Source organism: Aptenodytes forsteri, unplaced genomic scaffold (assembly GCF_000699145.1).
Source record: "Aptenodytes forsteri isolate BGI_AS27 unplaced genomic scaffold, ASM69914v1 Scaffold96, whole genome shotgun sequence".
Classification (NCBI taxonomy): domain Eukaryota; kingdom Metazoa; phylum Chordata; class Aves; order Sphenisciformes; family Spheniscidae; genus Aptenodytes; species Aptenodytes forsteri.
This window is the reverse complement of record NW_008795029.1, coordinates 677799-700206: the sequence shown is the minus strand read 5'-3', so window position 1 is coordinate 700206 and position 22408 is coordinate 677799. Positions and strand designations below refer to the sequence as shown.

The 22408-nt window shown below is 37.5% G+C and overlaps 1 protein-coding gene across 1 annotated transcript in view; it reads right to left on the bottom strand.

Moving 5' to 3' along the window:
* MYO16 (myosin XVI) overlaps nucleotides 1-22408 on the bottom strand; it is a 322187-nt gene that overhangs the window by 96182 nt on the left and 203597 nt on the right. Inside the window, exons 21-23 of the mRNA XM_009276139.1 lie at nucleotides 19055-19127; nucleotides 8908-9060; nucleotides 8092-8292 (exon numbers count right to left, since the gene is read on the bottom strand). Of these exons, the coding sequence (XP_009274414.1) occupies nucleotides 8092-8292; nucleotides 8908-9060; nucleotides 19055-19127 (427 nt within the window). The remainder of the gene's footprint in view (nucleotides 1-8091; nucleotides 8293-8907; nucleotides 9061-19054; nucleotides 19128-22408) is intronic.

Here is a 22408-nt window from a genome sequence, read left to right as displayed (position 1 = left end):
GATTCCTTTTTATGAAGAAATTGCTAACTCTCTAATGGTTTTCCCATAGACTTGGTAAATTAATTCACTGCCTAAAGACATGAAAACCAACTCAGTGAAATGGCACTCGAGGGTTCCATATGCATTGTCAGTCCCACAAAAGAGAAAAAGAAAGTCCTGTTCAAGCTGCCAGTTTTGTTAATTTAATCCTGCCCTTATCAGAGATGCCAACTTACATAGCACTTTGCCTAAAGCACATATATTTCCCCCAGTTTTCTTCCACTGGGTTTCTAAAGTAAACCTGGCCAAAACTCTGCACTGATTGGCACTCAAGCACAGTGGATAGTTATTCTGAGGAGACAAAAACCAAACAAATATTATATGATTCAGATGGGAAATGTGCACTTGCTTAGATCATGGTTCCAGTATTATAAAACATACTCCTTATTCTCACTTCTATTTATTGCAGCAGTTTGCTTTATCTTGCTTTACATGATGAACTCTTTGGGGTAGACGGTATGTAAACCTACATGTCTGTGTTAACCAAAGGAAACAAGATTTTAGATACTATCTGAACTGGTTGAACTATTTTTATTAGAAAAGAAAATAGTGTGCAGTTCCACACTGCATTTTATTTCATTAAAACAGATTAAAACAAGATAGGGATTTGATTTGCTTTCCTTCTTGATTTAAGTTCAGAAAGGAAGCACAGTGGTAGTGGGGCAGGCCAAGTGTTCATCTAGTCCTGGATATTTAGGGAAAAATATTGAGGAATACTTCCACTCTGCCTCCCACCAGTTCCCTTCTCAGCTTCCAGGGCTTTGCCCATGAGGGAGCTCTTGACCTGCAAGCTGTATCTCATCTTTGTGTTTAATATCTCTTGACTGACATTTCCTCCTCGAGTCTCTGTTTCCAGAACTCATTAACATTTTTGGCATCTATAACACTCTGTGGCAAGGAGTTTCACTAGTTACTAGCTATGTGAAAAAATGCTCAATTTTATTTGTTTTGAACCTGTTTTCTGGTCATTTAAGTTGGCATAGCTCATTTTAATATCATGAGAACTAGCAGATACAAATAAGAGGTAAAAAAACAACACCCAGAAAACAGGAGGCTCACACACCAAGCGTGCACAGAGCTAACTTTGGGAACTGCACGTTCCTCTTATCTTCTTACATACTCTTGCCTCTTCGCTTCATTAATTATCCTCATGCCATTCCATTGTACATCTTCTCTTCTGAAATGAAGTATCCCCCCTCATAACACCTGACTTTGGCAAGGGACTTTTATCTAAATTTATTGGATTTCCCAATGTACTTTATCAACAGGGCCACCTTTACACATAATTTTCATCGATTCCTTCAAATACTCTTTTTTGTAAATAGTTTTCATATCTTGTGATAAGCCAAAATCACTCATGGTTAATGGCAGATCCAGCAGGAACCCAAAAACAAGCCAGGAAAATACCACCTGAATGTTAAGGTTGATTTGGCTGCATTCACAGTTAAAAGGGAAAATTTTACTATTTTAATAACAAAATATAACTCAGAAACTCACAGTTTTGCACGTGTTGTTAAATTTAGTTAATAAGAAAATAATTAGTTCATATAGTTAAAAAAGAAATTTTTGAGAACGTGTCCAAGGACAATTTCAGCGCACAGAGGGTCACTTGTAGTTGTTAATTGTCTGCCAGTACTTAAATGTGAGTAACGTCATTTAAATGCTTGAATGTGCCATTTTCTTTAGGACCACTGGGCTTCTCACCCTCCCAAAACAAGTCTTGTTAAGCAATGAGTGAAGTAAATAATTTTATATAGTGTGTAAAGTCTTGTTCAAACACTGTGGTAGAAATAGTAGCATATTGAAACCAGAAGATATTTAGAAGCAAAATAGGAGAGTGAGGGGAAGTGTTCTATTATTTTCTGCTGTAAGTGAAAGTCCAAAATCAAGTCTACTTAAAGAAAGAGAGGGAGAAAAAGCACGACTATCTTGTCTGCGTGAAAAAGAGAATCTTTGTCAAGTAACCTTTATAGGCCCTGGTATAGCTTAGACTAGACTGATTTGATTGTTATGTCTGGGGATTCAGCCTGGGGAAAAAATAGAGAAAATGAAAGCATCCTTATTGATTAATCCATCTCCTTTTGTCTTTTGATTTAGAGGTTCAGTTTCAGAGTCTGCCTGGGATATATAAGGCATTTCAGAGAAGACTGCCTTGGTGAAGGTGAGCTGGCAGCTGAGAGGTATTTCTGAAATGCACATAGCTGAGAAATGGAACAGACATTGATCTGCACTTAAAGGACATTATGTGCACTGGGTTATAGAGCAAAGAAGTTGGTCTTTATGTCTGATCGGTTTATTACAGTACTCTAAGTCAAAACAGTGGCGAGGCAAACAGCGACAAGGGGCTTATCTGATTTGTAAACTCAAGTATAAATTTAAACTGCAGAAAGCTTAAATTATGACGACCTATTATTCAGATTACATGATCAGTGGGGCAAATAGCTCATTGTCTCGAACACCGGTATGTTAAATACCACTATTAGGTAAAGCTGTGTCTCTTGGCATTGTGCTAAGACAATATATTTCTGATTTACTTATTGATACGTTAATTCTTCCCTAAAATTAAAAAAAAAGAACTTTGAGTCCTCGAGAAAGTTCTGTGATGGAATATTATTCTTCAAAAATCACAACTATCAGTACGACTGACAGTTCAGAGATATAATTCATGTGAAGCCCTTTGTTACATGAGAGCCCACAATGTAAATATTAATGTTATCAATAAAAGTACCTAGAAATTCAGTACCACACATTCTTAGTATAGTTTCAGCCGATGGTCAGGTGCATTGATCAACTGCACCCACAAAACACTTCGCTTCCTCAAGGCGAGCTTGCAGCGTGCAGTGTGGAACCGGCGTGCCTCTCCTCTCACGGTGCTGCCAGGCAGACAGACTCGATGAGAAGCAGCTGAGAATACCCACATTCATCTTAGGCATCAGAAGCAAAGCAATGCCCCAGATGAGCAGAATTTTTCCAGAAGAGATCAGACTGCCAGTCTTCAGGGAAATGTGTTAAACAACCTTCAGATAAAGCCTTCCACTAGGATTTTTTTTTTAGTCATACAAAACCTAAATCATTCTTTTCTACCTTCTGCCTGAACAGAACAGATAAGCTTTTTGTCTTACGGTACTCAGATACCAAGACATTAAATAGCTCTTAGAAGAGACTCATAATGTTTCAGGGCATTGTAGGACTCTGTTCAGCAGCAAAATTAAAACTGGGAGATAAAGTAAAATATTTGATATGATAAAGTACTAATGTCACAGTGGCCTTTGCTAAGCATGTGTTCATATAGTTAACAACTGTATCATGATGCTCATGCAGAGAAAGACAGATTTAGCGTGTGCAGGTAGAATAGTAAAATTCAAGAGAAATTAAGAAAAAGTTGTTTTCTTTCTTCCACAGGATCATTCTGTCACATTTGTGTAATATAGTATTCTCTCTCAGCTTCCACTGAAAAATCTCACCCCCATGTTGATTCCTTCTCTGTGCAGAAGCTTACTTGTGCATATTGTTTTCCTCTTTTATTCCACTTTCTTCATTCCAAAATAGTAAAGAAAATAAGAAAAAATCAAAGGTCTCTCGGAATTATATCATACATAGAGATTTTCTTAAATATTGCTTCCGCAAGAAAATCAAGTATGGATTCCAAATTCTTTGGGTTTTTTTTCCTTACACATTACTCTGAGCCTCTTCTCATATGCCTTCTTCATCTCACTTCGACCTCATGCTTTCTTTTTTTCGCTTCTGACCCGTTTTCCCTTTTTCTCTCAGTACTGCTTTTTCTGGAATGGTCTAAGGCTCATTAGGCTTGGATCAATAATATGGCATGTGTAGTCCTAGGAAAAGCTACTGAGCATAAAACATAAGGGAATGGGCGGTACCTGACAACGCATACCTTTTTGACTACAATCAATCAAAAAGACTTGATAGTGGAAGAAAAGATAATTTTCCTGTGAGTATCCTGACACAAAATGTTAAGGTATGAACATGTTAGAGGTCTTTAAAACTGCATGGACACATCTGTACCAGCTGTAATTCTCTCATAATATAAAGTTAGGCATATCAGTTTTGTTCACAAAAGGTTGTCTGTCAATCTCAATTAAATATACAAAAGTAGGTCTCTTCAGTGAGGCAGTATTTTTAATAGCTGCATTTTCCAGTATAACTGCACTTATGAGTAGCTAAAATAGCTACTGTAAGTGTCTGAGTAAAGATAGGAACCCAATTCATTCTGGACTTCGAGCTACATACATAAACTACTGATGAAAAGGAGCCCAAATTACAAGGGTCCATATGAGATTCGTAGCAGGGCCAACATAGAATATTAGCTTTTTTTTTCTCTAGATGGCTCGGAGTAGCAGCTGTTTCACATTGGCTGTGAACTACATTGCAATTACAACTTCTGTTACCTAGAGAAATCAGGATGTCTGCCTTCACCTTCTAACACAGAGCCTGCATTCAGTGTGACTTCCTCCACAAACACCAGCCTAGACACATCACCCAAATATAAATGATTAAGCCTAGAAGTGAAAAAATTCATGTTCAATTACCTGTCGCATTTTACTGCTAATTCTTTTTCTACCCTCTGGGTCTGATTCATCTTTCAGTTATATTCATGTAAATAATGAGAAGCTTTACCAAGTTAAAGGAGTTTACAACCAGTGAAAAACTGTCGTAAGTGAGAATAAAATCAAGCCCCCTTGTTTTAAATTTTGGGATCTCTGAAGGTAACGATGCAGAGAAAGATTGCTTTATGCTTCACTTACTTTAGACTCATTTAATTGATATCAGACTACAAAAATGGCTCTCAAAACCTGCCAAACTATACTGTTACTTTATATATGAAATTCTTATTTTTGAGTGCCAATAAAACCTGATATATTTAAAAGCATGATCCTTTAACAATTTTCATAAAACATAAATCACAAATGACTTCTATAAAAAGCTACTAAAAGTAGTAATAGCACAATCTAAAGAACAGCATCAGCAGTTTTAAAATCCTAGTTTTTCATATTCAACTTAATATCTTATGAAGACATACTAATCTCAGAATAAACTCAATTTGTGTCATTATTTAGTACAGTAATGCTATCATCAGATTTTATGTAAATACATATCATAAATCACTGGAAATTTCAATCTGTGATAGCTAGATAACAGTACCATGAGAGATCAAAAATGCAAGTGTCTTTAAGGATTTTGCTCAATCAGTATTAAAGTAAGGAGAGTTAAGCACTTGCACGCAACGTTTCTGTTTTGGCAGGGCCGAGCATTTTACTGTCGTAAGGATGCAAAGAACAACCTGACTGTCTGGAATAGTTCCTTGGCCAATGTAAATCAAAGGATCTCCATCGACTTCAAAAGAACGTGTGAATTTACATTGCTTGGAGAGCTGTCTATTTGTTCATACTTTTAGATTAAATGTCATTACTATTATTAGGAAAAGGTCAAACCAAGTGTCTATGTTATAAAAAAAATTCTAAACAACCATGGAAGGCTTAAACACTTGTTAATGAAAAGTGTACTCCTTACCACTCACAGTTTAACTTTCAGAACTAGGCACCTGAATCTTTGATCTTAACAAATCTTCCTACTGAGCGCTTCTTCAGGAAATAAGACAAACATTTTTTTCATTTTGAAGAAATGTGCTTATTATTCTGGTTGTGATTTTAATGCAGCTGCCTTGCTGCTGCTTCCATGTCAGTTTTTTTGGTGTGTGGAACCTTTTAGAGCTATTGTGATAAATTTGTATAATCACAACAGAACTCCATGAAAAAATATTTACCTAACAAGTATAGAACAGATTTTTAAATGAAATGAGACATCTGGAGTCCACGGTCAGTTCTTAACTCTATCACTTGAAGTGCTAATAAGTTTCACAAAATCTTTGTTGTGCAGTTACCGAACCACTGCGTGCCTGCATTCCTACTGAAAAGTCCCAATAGTGGAGGTATTCAAACCACTTAACTCTGGCAAATAATTTGAGTCTAAGTAGAAGGCCTTATGATGAAAGAAGAGCCTCCAGGGAGTTATTCAGAGTATTTAGGTTAGGAATTTAAGCACTGCCCAAATAGTCTTAATCCTTTCCATAATGACCACATTTCTATCATTGGGCAGGAACAAATTTGCCTGCGTCAGAACACTACTCAACACTTCCATCGACTTCATTTCCAAATGAGGAGCCACAAAATAGACCTTTCACCATTTATATTGCTGTAAAGGACCCTAATCTGGTTAAAGAAGCCTAAGCGTGCACATTCCAGCCTCTCATCTGTTCTGGAGAGCTCAGGGCATATAATGTTACTTTGAGATATGACAGAGACAGCAAGTCTTTTTTTGGTGACTTGGAGACAAGACTTGAACACACCTCATAAGCGTACCCACTACCAATAGTCGACTGACAGCATAAATCTGTTCCACCTAAAATATTTATCATAGCAGGAAGTGTGTCATCCAGGACCTTTAGCAGCATGGATTAGAGTTATTTTTCTGGTGTTCTTACCCTAGCAAGCACATAGAACTCCCTTCTGAATCTAAAGTGATTTTTTTAGCAGCATACCAGATAAACCCCCTGCATTTGCTACTCAGAAAATCATGTGAGGGAAAGTTGCTCTAATTATCTCTCACAATAAGCAGCAGCAAAGCTGTTACATTTGTTTTAGAATTGTAATATGCATTCTAATCAAAAGACTTTATCATAGCTGCCCAATTTCTTGCTCATCAAACTCATCTCTTCCGCCTGTTGCTTGGGTAAAAAGAGAAGTGTCCAGGTGTCAGTTGTCTGGTTATACTGAAGCACCTGCAGTTTCCACGTGTCTTCCACGGAGGATTCTGAAGTGATTAGGTATGTATCCCATGCTGCCACTAAATCCTGAAAAAGCCAGGTTCTGCCTGACAGCAGCCTTTACTGAGATCTTAGGTTTAAAGTGACCTACTATGTAAAGTCATCAACTAATAACACTTACAGTTATATTTATAAACAACGCAGTGCATATGATCACAATGTGGTGGTTCTGAGGCACAGTAGCTAAACAGTTTCTAAATCTGCCACGCACAAAGCTTTTATGGGACTCCATCAGCGGATGGGTAGCTCATGGGATCATCTGCGTAAGACTTAGAAAGTGTGAAAGGACACAGAACAAGTTGTTCAGATGTAAAGACTGATTCCTGCAGCCTTCAGCGTATGTTCTCACCTGATTTCAGTGGAAATTTTGGAAAAGTGATAACTAAGAGCCCCCACTGTATTGTGCCCATACAATCTACATTCATTAGCTCATTTCAAATACCATGCTTTGAACATAGAGAAGTGGCAGCATGTCAGATTAATCACAGAGGGGCCAATCTGCCAGATTATCTAAAAAAAATGATTATCCCTTTAAACACATACTTATTTTGCTTGTTTTGGGTTGCGGGTGGTTGTGGAGACAACATGAAAATGAGAGAGTATTGGAAAGAAAAGGGTAAGAGGCCTATTTAACAGAATGGATTATGCTTTTCCCGTGAACATTGCAGGAGGGGAAATGCAAGCATTCATCCTGTTTTACAGCCATATTTAGAGACACTTAGCATGTTCTGGGATTTTGAAGAAAAAAAGGAAAAAATATATTTTGATTATGACTACTAGTAAAAAAACATGTTTTTTTTTTACCAGATGCATGCTGGTATCCAAGGTATCTACATATATGGCACAGGATCTACAGGGAACCTATACTGTTCTGGAGTAACATCTGAAAGCAAAGTGACAGCCAACTAAAATGGCATTAAACGTTTATGCTGAGGTATCTGAATCACCCCCTTCTCCATAAAATGCTTACAATGAAGATACAATTTAGGAGACAGAATTAGGTAGCCTGAACCCTGCACAATATGATACAAACCACAAATTTTATACACTGGATATTGTATATATTGAGATTCTAAGCTGTCATCTGAAAATTCATCATTAGAAAGTGAATTGTTATTTATAGCCAGGAGTTGGAGAAGCGATGCAGAATTTTGTTTTGTTTACTCTTTTTCATTAATTGTGTGTAACCAATCATTCAAACAACTTACCCTCCCAGCATAATGCATAACAGTGAAGGTGGAGCCCTGATCCTTTGGGGCAAGGTTACCATTTCCATCTTTTGTGGAGGAATATACTGTATTTGTGTCTGATGTATCCAGGTAAGACTGAATGCGTTTAGAAAGACTCTGTTCCACTGACCAAATAGATTGGCTTTCTTCATCCAGCATTGACAAAAAGCCTGACGGTTTCTGAAATGAAAAATAGATTTTTCTCATTTTATACAGGAGCAATAGAATTTCAGTTGTTCCTTGTAGAGTAACACAGCTTGTAATTTAGTAAACGGAAACATACATCACCTCAAAGAAAAGGAAAAAATGGTTAACATATACTGGTAAGTGCCCAAGGCTATGCACGTCAGATAATTCTGCAAGAACCGTAGGGAATAATATTTCAGTTGCCAAAAATGGTAAATACTGATGATCTTTTAGGAAACTGGGCTACGTCCTTCTTAGAAGTTATACTCCAGAAACTAGCTTCAGGCACAAAAGAAACTGTCAGGCTTACAACAGAGACTTGTCAGTCCTACAGCTGCATTAATGACATGGCATGATACACAGATGCTGCGCGTGAATCAGTACAGGCACGGAGCTTCTGTTACCTCTTCTTCAACCCTGGACTGTTAGAGAGCTCTGTTAGGTCTCGAGCTATGAGGGCAGTTATGACAGCCCTCTCTATGGTCTCTTTGGACACATGACCTTCTCTACAGATTCATAAATCCGAAAATGCAGGCAAAAGTTTGTATTAGTCTAACATGCAGAGGGGGCGTATAAGTATACATGGTGTAAAAAGGATCTGAAAACTACCTGAAAGAAAAAATCCAAGGCTGCAGTATGGTTACCAGGAGAATACACCGTTTCCATGGCAACTCCCTCTTGTACACATTCTGCTTGCTCTTGTAGGAAAAGCACTTCATTGATGTACTGGTGTATCTTCTCATTGGTCATGTTGACACACAGCTATCGTAAAATGAAGAAAAAAATGAGTATCAGAAGTTTACTGGATAATTCATTGGTGTAGGTTTTACTGCACGTCTAGTATTGAATTTGATGAAATGTCAATCCACAATATGTTATCTCTCAGTAGACCACAGATTAGCAAGACCCTAGGGAAATTTACATTTTAACAGCTATTAGTATTAAATTGGGAATAAACAGTTTTCTGCCTGCACAGTTCATTGTGAATTCCACACAAGAATTATCAAATACCAGCATTATCAAATATAGTGCAAATTTACACTAATTCTATTGATTGAAGGGGGGTAACTCTATGTATAAATTGGTGCGCTTAATATTCTTCTGCAGTTTATATTCAGAAAGGCTACACAGATGTAATGTGCTTTTAGAAAAAATAACTACACACTTGGTTAGGATCCTGACTCTATAGTTAGTTCAGCGTTAACAAAGACATTCAAACTCTGCTTCCACATATAATATCACTGAAGTCTAAAGCACTCTCTGACGAACTCGTGTTTTGCCCAAATATATGTTATAAAACACCTAGGGACATTTTACTAGATGCTTCTCTCCATTTTATTGATATTCTAAGGGAAGGCTGGCGAGAAAACGGTCTTCAGTAGAAAAGTTCAAAGTTTGGAGAGATAAATAATATAAAAGCCCCTCAAATATTTTCTTTGATTGCCTTATAATGGGGACTTTTTGTATTTTATTCAAAGTTCACAATCTGCAAAAAAGTAAATATTTACTAACTTTGTGGAATAAATGTTTTAACTGTTTTATTTATATTAAAGTGGAGATTTTAGTGGAAAATTCTAAAATCTCCTCCAATGCTATACTAACTAACACTAAGAAATTAAGAAACCAGAAACCCCTAAAAGGGTGGAAGGACCCTTTATATGAGGAACGATGCAAGGAATGCAGGTTGTTTAGCCTGGAGAAGAGGAGGCTCAGGGGAGAACTTATTGCTCTCTACACCTACCTGAAAGGAGGTTGTAGCGAGGTGGGGGTCAGTCTCTTCTCCCAAGTAATAAGTGATAGGATGAGAGGAAACGGCCTCAAGTTGCACCAGGGGAGGTTTAGATCGGATATTAGGAAAAATTTCTTCCCCTAAAGGGTTGTCAAGCACTGGAACAGGCTGCCCAGGGAAGTGGTTGAGTCACCATCCCTGGAGGTATTTAAAAGTCGTGTAGACGTGACACTTAGGGACATGGTTTAGTGGTGGACTTGGCAGTGCTAGGTTAACGGTTGGACTTGATGATCTTAAAGGTCTTTTCCAACCTAAACAATTCTATGATTCTATGATTCTATGAATGCTTGCACGCAGTCTCTTTTCAGACTAAACTAGTCGGATATTTATTTTGGCCATAAACTATATCTTCCATGAATAAAGTGTGTAAAAGCAATTCCACCAGCAAGTCATATTAAAAAATATGAAATGTTTAGATCAATCCTAAAAGTACGTTCAGATGAGGGAAAAGAACTCAAGTAATGTGTAATAGCCTGAATTTTCCATTAACACCTCATGCTAGTATAATCAACTTGCACTTGTTATACAGTGAAATAGACTAGTGTGAATAACAGTAAGAATAAAACAAAAGCCCTATTTTATAACAAAATGTCTGTTATTAACTGTCTTTACCAATGCATGATAGTGCAGACAAAAGACAGCCTTGAGTAAACCCACTATTTTTTAAAAGTGGGATTTCTAAAGATTCAGATTGTTATCTCATTTTATTAACAAAGAAAGTATACAACTGACTTACACTATCTACTTATTTTATGGAAAAAGACAGCTTTTTAAACTTTGTGGCAGGCAAAATATACTTTACTGATCACTTTTCAAATTCTAATTCTACTTACCAAATCTTTTCAGAAGCTTCTTAACATTATTTTAGAAGGCAGACATAATATTACAAGCTTATACTTCACAGGATATGTAAAGCCTTAAAATTATGCATGCTGTGTATATCTTTAGTTGCAAATGAGTTGTTTGGAGAATCATGTCGTTTAACTTTACACAGGAATATTTTACCCTAAGAAAAGTTGACAAAATCACTATAAACTCAAGTTTACTTTTTATCATGTGCCAGTCTCCTAAAATATATAAAACCAATAAATGTACTTGAGGACCTGACTGCGCAGTAGAATTATTAAACCACACAATTCAAGCTGAAGGGAAAGACTGTCTTAGTCATATCTTAAAAAGATCTGAAAAATAGCATTGATTTTAACTGCCAAAAGTAAAAGGCATACTATTTTGTTGAAATATTCATACATAAGATGCTGGGCTGGTAAAGAAAAAAAAAAACACATTTATAAATTCTGCTGATTAGTATATTATGGCATACACTGGTGTCCTTTTTAGTAATACCAGCGATACCGTCATTCAGACTGGCAGACTTGCCATAACGACAGCAAGGTTCTGCAAACCAGACCAGAAAGCAAGCTCAAGCGCTTATCCGAACCGCAGGCTGCTCCAGAGCTGCTCTCCTAGCAGTGGCTGTGAGTAACAGCCCTGCAGAATGAGAACCAGGAGACCAGCCAGGGACTGCTGAAAAGCAAGACATTCTGATCGTATCTTTCTCCATTGCAGTGTTTTATACAACCTGCTGGGAAGCGGTAATAAAATGAATGTTTCAAATTAAAAGCTTGACACAGGTTGACATAATAATTAAAACAGCTGAAATGTAGAAATCAGATGAAAATGAACTAAACTAGCTTTGCTAATCCAACTTCTTTTGCTCCATGTCATATGAAGTATTATATAAAACAATGACATATTTTCTGTCCAAAGATATGAAAAGTTCCGAAAACTACATTTTTTAAACACATATTTAATTAAACCCATGAAAATTATATGGAAATGTAGTAGTAGTAAAAGAAAACACAAGAAATTTTTACCTAAAACAAATGTAATGGGAATAACTTTAAGCATTGTATATTTGGTTTACCTTGCAGCATTATTCAACACTACCTATGGTACTTTTTGTCATTAAACATTGTTAAACTGTTCTTCACATGCCTTTTATTGGCTCCATTGTATGTCTCTTCTGAAAGAAATCCTCCTTTCTATCTGTCTTCCTTTCTAATCCTAACTCATTACTATGTCTCAGTGAAAACAAATCACCATCTATGTGTCCAAGTCTTCATTAAAAAGTACTTCTAGAATATTATTAGAAGAAAAAAAAATTCTTGTTCAAGTATTTAAACAAAAAACTTGAAGTATCATCCAAATTGTAGAATTTGGAGAATAATACAGTGGCATTTGGTAAAAGCAGTAAGTATTCATCACATTAGACAGTGTTAGCTTGATCTCTCTTTTTTTACCATATTTGACCAGTTAGTACTATTAAGTATACTCCAAATTCATATTTAGGTAGAAGACCAAAATTGTACTGTACTCCGAAGACAGAAAAGCACCTGTGAGTAATGACATTTTCCTGCTCTTCACCTTATATAAATAGCTATTTGAAAAGGCGTAGCCAAAAAAAAGGGAATTTGTGAAAAGAAAACTTGGTGACTGTCAATCAGTGAGGGAACGATGGATGTGAACACCCTTTGGAAAGCTCATTTACATCCTTCGGTCATGCAGAAGGATTAGCTCTCTCAAGGGATGCGCATTCAAAGCATGGAGTAAAGCTCATAGCTATCATATCAACGCATCTATCAAGCCGTATGTTATTGGCCAAGACGATGACGCTACAATGCCGAGTTCAATTTGCAAGGTTGTGCTCTAGCATTTCTCAAAAATGTAATTCTAAGGCAGAATCATCTTCTATTTACTGAGGTTGGACTCAGAAAAAATTTTTAAACCTAAGGCTGATAATCACTTATTTCTCAGAAGTACCTTGATCACTGTTCCCCCTTGTATCTGCTACCCAGACATTTCCACATCCTTTTTTTTAAGTAGAGTACCAATCAGATTATTTTTAATGAAGGTATAACAAAAGCAGAACCCATTATATTTCCTCCTTTGCCTTTTAGGGGCAATAGAATCTAATACAGATTTCGTGTTTTCCATGCAGCTCCACCACAAATTCAAACATAGTCCTTCTGCCTCTCTGCCAGAAGAACTTTATTTCACTGGGAATTCACGTTGTCTCTGGGGTCAGTTGCCATTAGCTGATCTGTGTTCCTCAAATAAAGTAAAACAGAACCCAGTGCTATATTAAAATTTTATTATGGGTAGCTGTCACCTGAAAAGCGTTCCACAAAGGAAGGTCTGAAAAGCCCCTCCAAAAGGGACACAATTTCAACACAAAGTGGAATAGTCCCCCACCTGGTTTTGTACATATAAAAGTATTAAACAAACAAGCAAACAAACATGGTAACAACAGTCTTCCCTTGAAAGAATTTGGAATTAAAGGTACTGAAATAGTTCCAAGTTATTTTTTTGCTCATATTGCTGGCCAGCAACTAAGTACTGTAGGATAAAAAAGCATGCTGCTGCGGAAAAGTAAGATATCGGTTAATCAATGTCCTTGTGCAGCATTTCACCAATCAATCACAAACTGAATCTAGCTGGAAATCTCAATTTTAGATAAATTATTTTATTTTTCACCACAAAGTGTCTACCGTAAAAGAACAAAGCAAAAAAAACATTTTAATGTCAGCTACCTGATAAGCTAACTTTAAGACTGAGTAACACTGGTTTTCCAGTGGCTGACTGGAACACTGGATAGACATTAGTGTCCTGCCCAAATGGAAAAAAACGTGTGCAGACTGGAAAAAAGACCAAAGAGACTGAGAGGGAACAGGGGTATACCACGACAAAAGCCATGCAGAGCGTAAGATCCACCGGAACTGGGTCGAGGAACAAATTAAAACGCAGGATCGCCAGGCCCCTGAGGGCAGGAATAGGCTTTTACAGCCCCGCTCGGCTTTCCCTGGGGCCCCCACCCACACCCTGCCCATGGGCCCAGTCCCAGGCGACACCATGGCAGTGCCAGTTTCCAGCCCCGTCTCCAGCTGCTCCTGACAGGACCCCAGCCCCGGCTCGCTGCTTGCCGTGTCAGGGCAGCCGATGGGCGCCGTTACCGGCCCTGGCTCTGCCCACCATGCTCCGGCCCCGCGGGATGGTGCCCATCAGGGAGGGCATGGCCGGCCTTGGGGTCCTCCTGGTGCCTGGCTCCCTGATGCCAGGGATCAGCTGGCTCTCGCTGCTCCCCAACAAGGATGTTAAAACCTTCCTGTGCATGGAGGCGAGCAAAACTCTGACTTAAAAATATCACGTCATTTTTCCTTGTTAAAGGCTGAATTAAGACAGTAAAGCACTGTCCCTCATCCTTTGGGGAATAAGGAATGCCCCAGCACTGGGAGCTGCAGTGGGAGGTTCTGCATTCAAGTCCCTACGTAGCAGCAGAGCTCAGTGTGCACCAGCAGCCGCCTATTCCACAGGCTAATACAGAGGCAAGCAGGACCATCCATCTATGCTCTGGACAGGCAAAACCAAAGAAGGCTGATTTCTTCTGCATAAAATAAAATATTGGAATGTTCCTTCAGACTGTCCGAATGCAAAAACTTGAGTGCGTGACCTCCCGTCTGCTATCACTGAGACTGCAATGACTGTAGAAAAGTTGTCATGTAACTTATCTATTCGTATCCGTCTGTCTACAAAATAGGCAACATGAGCTTACATTTGGATAGCTAGAAATGGTCTCATGGCTGAGGCAATGCAATTTAATAAAAAAATATTCTGTTACGGCTGTTTTGGCTAGGAAAGGTCACATGACAAAATTAAATGAAGTCTCAGCAGGGTTAACTAAAGAAATAACACGCTAAGAAGTTAAAACCTACCACACCTAATAATAAACGTAGGTGAAAATTCCTGTGAACACAGCTGGGTTGTACGAGCTCTTCTGCTTCACCGTAGTGACTCTGAAGTCAAGTCCTGAGAGGGGCAGGCAATGCTCTGTGCTCTTGGAGCCAGCTGGCTCCTATCGCGAGAGATGTGCTGCACAGAGCTGCCACGGGAGCCGTCCCTCTCCCAGCGCCCTACTGCATCACGCAGATAATGCCGCCCATACTTTAATGGGTATAGAGTTGAATGGGAGTCAAGAGACACTTGACTGTTTCCGTGATCTGCGGTCCTAATTCCGATAAACCACTTATATTTCCTATAAAAAGGAGGAGATATATATACTTTCTTCTGCAAAACTTAAGAGGTCTACAGAGGCAAAACACCATGCAAGAGCTAAACACATTATTTAGCAAGAGCTAAATATTTTTTCAGCTTACCACTTGAATTAGACATCAGAGAGAAAAGACTACTAGAGTCCATTTTATTTAACTGCATTATTGCTCTTTATGATGCTTCCACAACTACAGACTTCCATTTCTGTAGAAAGACCTGATTTTCTGCAGGGGGAAGAAAAGCTGCTTTTGCTACTCTAAGGCCTGGTTCTTCTGCTATAATACAGTTTTCTTAGAAACAATTAGGGGAAAATGATATAGGCAACTTTATCAGCCTTCCCTCCTGCTTACTGCTTGTTATGTTCATTTGCTGTGAGTTCTTTCAGTTTGTGTTGCATGCTTTTGCGGTCAAAGAATATACTAGCATAAAGGTATAAAGAAGATAGCAGCATAAAGGTTTAAAGAAATATCAGCATTCCTTGACTGCACTATTTGGAGTTGTGCTGTGAAGGAACCACGAATAAGATCTAACCTAGCTTTAAATAAATATAGCCCCTCTCAAACAAAGAAACCTAAGAAAACATTGAAAACTAACATCGAAAACTGCTATTGCTGTTTTTGGTAGAGCACTCATATTTCCTGAAATGATAACAAAATGAAGGCCATTTCTGTATAGAACAGGACAGACAAATCTGTGCTCACTTCTGACCATGTTCCAGTGTGGCTGTATACAAAGCTGTTCTGGCACAGCAGGTATGCAGCTGCTCTAGGAAAATGCTGTTCTCAAGCTAATGATCACTGCTAGGAAGTGACTGTAAATTGTAATTGGGGTGAGCTAAAAGTGTACTGTTGTCTTTTACCATAGCTCAGCTAATGAGCAGTAACTCACTGAGTCCTGGTAATTCAGAAGCTTTCAGTCTGTATTGAGCAATGACTCCCTCAGACTGTGGCTTCCCCCGTCTTCCGGCTTTTAAATTTCATACCAAAAATCACAAGTCCACTCACTATCGCTTATTCCATACATTTATTTACTGTTATTTTAGAATTACATGTCCTATTTTTGCTATTATAAATATAATGTATCACACGTTCTATAAAATGAAGGCTTACCGATGCTCACCAAGTACAAGGAAAACTGAACACTTAATACTGTTTTTAACTTCTAATGCCTTCTTCTTTGTAATCGTCTATAAAACTTTTCTCCTTGCAAGCTGTCAGTCACAACATCTTGCCTGCAGAAGTTACCAGATTCTCGGTGTAGACATAATTAACCTTACTTTTCTAGTTCTTTGACATCTATTGTCCTATGCATTGTTCATGAACCATTCCTAGACCAATTCTTTGTTTGCCTTTGACATTTCAATTCTCTAATGCCTTGTCATTCCAACACACTCACTGGAGTGAACCAGTTATTCTACCTGGTTTATCCATCTCTCTCTTCCTGAACCGTCTTCAAACACAGTCTATTAAAATGAATTGCTTAAATTGACACGTGATTTACTATCATATTGCTCTCTTAATTATGATATTAAATTGTCTATCAGCTGACCTGATTTGAAGCACCAGAAAGATTCACGCAGCTGCTTGGAATGTCCCCAGATTTGGGCAATCAGGAGGTTTTAATTTTCGTGAAAACAGTTGCTTTTTTTTTTTTCCAAGAAAGCAGGCAAACAGGTATCACAAAGAATGCCTTGTCTTACACTAATTTGAAACAAAAGGTTCATTTTCCCCAAATTACTTTTGCAATGCCATTTTAGTATATGTTAATCTAAATGTGATGACAAAGTAATTTTTATGGCTCCTCCACTGTTTGGCTGTAACATTGAATGTTAATGTTCTGCAGCCACAGGCCTTGACACTGGGCATGTTTGCAGACATGATGCAATGTTTTGCGTGAGGACCCTATCTGGGCTAACAAGCCCGTTTATCATCAGGGTTAACGAGCCCAGGCAGAATACTGAACTAGGCTAGACTGCTAGACAGCTCAAGCTTTTGAGCGCAGGCTGTTTTGGGTATGTCTGCATGATTACATTGTGCCATGCGGAGATACAAACTGCTTCTCTTCATTGACACGGCAACCTATCACTTCAGGAATCAGGTGTGTTAATCACATTATAGAGTCCGTATAAAAATGAACTCTGCAATTCCCTCACCCTTATTCTATCTTATCAGGAATGCAGTTCAGCAGTTTCTGAGGTAATGACTCAGAGTATTACTCAATATTACTCAACAAAATGCATTCAGTCCAGGTGGAGGGACAGTAAGGGTCTCTTGAAATGTATTTATTTAGAAGAAACAAAATAAAAATGCAAAGTTGACTTTGAAATTATCATGTTTGCTATGCAGAAATCATAAAATAAATTACTTTTTACCCATTTTCTTTGTGTCATATTTTTTCTTCAAACATCCTCTGCAGTCACTAAGCAGAAAATGACTTACCCAAAAATTGGAATTCATGGTATATCATGTTGTTAGTTGCAGAACTTATATGACTTTCATGAGAAAACACAATGCAGAACAGAGTCAAGGGAAAATAGCCAGTAAGTCCCAAGATGCACCCCTCTCTTTTGAGATGCATTTAAAATGCATAAAATACTTCATCCTTATTAATCAGTAGGGTTTATGGAATTTGTTTTGCAGACATGCAGGCTGTTAAAATGTTTTTTGTTTTTCACTTGATATTTTCACCCAAAATAGACATTCACACTGAGTAAATGACTGTGAATATTGGCACACTTCAATAGTCCTTAATCCAGCAAACTTTCAAGCAAGGTAGAACTGTAACAGCAAAAAGAGTTTTGTGAGAGGGGAACTGGAATATGTTTTATTGCATTCTTACACACTCTTTTGAAGGTAGAGGTAAGCTCACCCTGTTTGTGCTTTCAAACATTTGGAAATTGGGTAGCCATGCTACACAAACTGAACTAATGTGGCTCTACGACTTCTATTTCACTAGAAAGAGAAAGTTGAGCCATAAAACAATGGATTGACTGGGATGAAGGGGCAAATTCTGATTTCAAACAATAACAGGTCCTTTGTTGTTGCTGATGCCATCTCTATTCTTTTCTATGCTTTGATTTTCTATTCTATGCTTTGATTTTCTTCTGCTGCATTACAGAATGAATGAACAACCGAACAATAACTTAGACAACTCTTTCAGCGTGTTGTGTAGAGTTGCTAATGCTTTCTGAAATACGTAATTCACAAGAGCTTTGGTGTTCAGAGATTAATGTGGGGCAAATTGTGGGGCCAATGTTCAGAGACTAATGGTGGGCAAACAGTTCCATAATTTTCAAAAAATGTTTGCTATTTAAATGGATTTTTAAGCATTCAATGAGCTAAAGTTTAATTTATTTTCCATGGATGTAATTCAATTTTTGAAAAGTCACATGTTGTAAAGTCACACAGAGGTGAATCTGCCGGTAATGGCACTTAGCATAATGTAGCATTTTCATTCTATTTTTTCTCCAAGGCATCTGAAGACCTTTTGATCTTTCTTCCAATCCAGTATATTGTCCTCCTACTCACTGACCTAGTTGAAGTATCACTTCCACATCCATGAAAACAGACAACACTAAGTATTTTCCTCAGATTGTCTTGCAGTGCTGATACTACCCTTCTTCCAAATCATTATGGTAGATGTTTACTGGATTCTTGTAAAATGATGAATAACTGTACAAAGCCCAGGTTTTACCTAACACCTATATAGGCAGAATGGGAAAAAAATATTTTAAGAGCAAATTTTCTCCTCCATGTATGTTTATATTCTGATCAAAACACTTGTTTTGGCTAAACCCCAAAACCTTAATAGAAGAATTAACATTAACAGTTACAGTAAATTCAGCAAAACATAGCCACTTACCTGTTCGAAAGTATTCTTTTGAAATTCTTCAAATCCAAAAATATCCAGTACTCCAATTTCAAATACCTGGTCACTGGGAAAAAAAGATATTGCAGATAATAAGAATTCAAGCAAGTGAATAATATATCTGTTGTTTCTGACAAAAGTAATTCTGTTCCAGGATGAAAGCAGGCTGTATTTCAAAAACATGGTATGAAATACACAAGCAGACCATGTATACAACAGAATCAAAATTCTACCCACCAACCTATTATATTGAACATAAATAAAAAAGCAGGGTTCAAGATTGTTTTAGCAGCCACTTTAAAAACTAAATTTGTAAGAGAAGGAAAAAAACTTAGCTTCTTTAAAGTCCAGTTTCTAAAGGTGTAGGTGTCTATTCGCTCAGATGAGGGATAGCCATTTAGAGGAAGTTTCAATATTGCCTGGTTGCACTCAGACACCCCTTCCAGTTCATATTTCTTCGACAGCCAGAACTGCTCCTACTAAATGTACTTCAAGGGAAACCTGTTAAGCCAAAGTCCTCTTTGTGCCAGCATCAAGTAGAGGCTGTGAGCTCAGGCTGCACAAGAGGTTACATCTCTCAGGGGAAAGAACAGTCAGGATTTGGGCATGAAGACGACAGACGTTTCTTCTCTGTATATATAAAAGAATACTTGTTGGCAGTGCATCTAATTTGTCATGTGCCACTGCTTGCATTCAGGGAAAGGCTTTTATTTTGGCCCAGTGGAAGGATTAGGGCAGGGCAGTCACCTAGGATTTGGACAGGAGATATGGGAAAGGGACAGAGGTGTTATTATTCTGTACTTGCTTGGGACTAAGTAATTGTAAACCTGATCTGGAGAAGAAACTAAGTTCACTGTGGGGAGTAAATTTAATGTTTTGGGATATCCTGTTGCCTGCTTTGGAAGGATTTGAGAACTCTATATGAAAGGGCTGGGCTCACTGAGGCTGGGCTTTTTCTTTATTTTCTTCCCTGTATCGTTAGACAGAGAACATAAAAAAGAGGGTTACAGTAAAAAATTTGTTGCAGTTTGCCTATGTGAATGCAGTGGGACTTTCTCCGGAGCGAAATGATCTGCCAGCAGGATGACAGACTTTGCACTATAGCCAATGGCTCTCTGGAACAGGAAAAATCAGCAAAGGAAAAAATAATTCATCTTCCTGAGAAAGGAGATGGACACTTTTTAAAGCAGATGAGTTTTCCTTTCTCTTTGCCAACATAATTTGTAAATGTATGAGGTTATATGTATACAAATAATATTGCAGCCTGCTGTTTCTGAAATCTACTTTTCCTTCCACATTTTCCTCCGTGTTCCATGTTTCCTCTGCCTAATTCTATGTGCATATCAGGATATAGATGTAAAGGAGAAAAAGGTGATCCACTGTTGAAATACTTTAGTATAGTTCTATTACAGTCATTGTAAACACTACCATTTAATTAGGCGATGATCCAGCCCTGAAATTAAAAGGAAAATCATAAAAAAATGGAGTACTGCAAAACAAGCTAGGAAGAACAATCCTCAGGGACAAGCAGAGCCTTCTTCAGAAATCATACCTACGAAGCTTGTCTTCATTTCTAAGGCACACTAGTTCAATGCACTACTAATCGTCACAAGACTGGCTATGTGCGTAAATGTCAGACATAGAGAGTTGCATAATAAATCTAGTCTAGAATGACTTTGTTGGGCAGGAGAGGTTATCGTGAGGTCGATTAGCCTCCAACGGAATTTCTACAACAAGAAGCATAAAGATATATCACCACCTCTGTCTCTAGCAATGAGTGCAATTTAAATTGTGTTTTAAGATGTAAGCCTCATTCTCAAGTATTCCTGATTAGAGATGGGTGTACATTCCTTGTCACAATGTGTTTTCAACAAAACCAGTCCATTTCTGTAAAGAAGAATTAGACATTTTGAAAACAACCTCAGACTAATATTAAAAAGCCAGAATTATTATGTTATTTAAATAAGTTTTGGAAAAAAAGTAGTTTGGCATTTCAGAATACTTAATAAGTTTTCCTTCTTATTTTATTATTTTGTCATTTATCTATAGCTTTCCTTATAGGAAGGCAAAACATGAACTGCTATGTAATATTGCACAACAACTAAAATATTGCATTATATTTCATAATTATTAAGAGCTACTTAACACGGATGGAACAGCTTATCCCTTCTCTGTCTGATTCAATGAATAGAATTGAGGATGAATTGCTTACATCCCAGTTTAGTGTCATGACTGTTATTTTATCAAATTAGTTTCCCTTACTTTATCTCAAGGAATATATAAACATCTGCATAAGGAAAAGTTCTAAACAAACTGACTTAATGCATTATTACAAATCAGGCGAAACAGGAACCTGGCCCTAGTTTCTAAAAGTCCAGGTAAAAGCCTTAGCAGACAGCCTATTGCCTACATCAAATAACATTCTTTATCAAAACTGTGATATTTCCAAGAAATATCTTGATTTGCTGGAGATGCATTTGTTGACAGGAGAACATGTCATCCCAATTTTTTTGATGAACTCCACTTGATAATCTTGGCCTTGTATTATTAGAAGATGCACATACTACATGAAAAGAGCTGGAGGTTTTACATAATTGATATCTTGCCTACAGGGCAAGTATAACGGAACAAGGCTCTGTATCCTCTACAATAGCGACATTTTATTACTACATTGTGGCATTTATTTGCAAAATCTCACCAACCATGATAGCAATTTTCTGTATTAAATTATTGCCCAGATTTTGAAAATTAAATAGCAATAGACAGCACAACATCAAAATTGAAAGCGTTGTTTTATATGTGGCTACAAATTACTTTGCTTTGCTTTTTTGTTCCTTCTTGTCTTCCTCTGTTTTATACAACGTTTTTTTCTCAGAGGGAGGGTCCATATATGTCTTTCTTGGCTAGCTGTCAATCATATTAATTCCAGCAAAATTACTTTCCTTAAATTAATCATAGCAGAGATTCCCAAGGCAAAGTAAAGCATGAATGATCCCATGTTTACAAATGAAAGGGCATGTCGCCAGTGTCTAAAAGAACAAATATTAGAAAACAGCATGTTTTGTTCTGAAAAATCCCCTTATTTTACTTTATTCTCTTATGGTTACTAAACATCACTGACACTTTTCCTCATTATGTTTCAGATATTCAATATTTACTATGTACAAATAAAACAGCTATAGTTTTAGTGGGGACTGAGACTTTGATTTCAAGTTCGACAATATTTCCTAGCGCAGAAATTAGGAAAATAGCAATTTGCCAATATTTGAAGAACATTTATATCTCTTAGACCAGTACATAGCTATGGATAGTTAAAACCAGGCATGGATGTTAACCATAACTCATTTG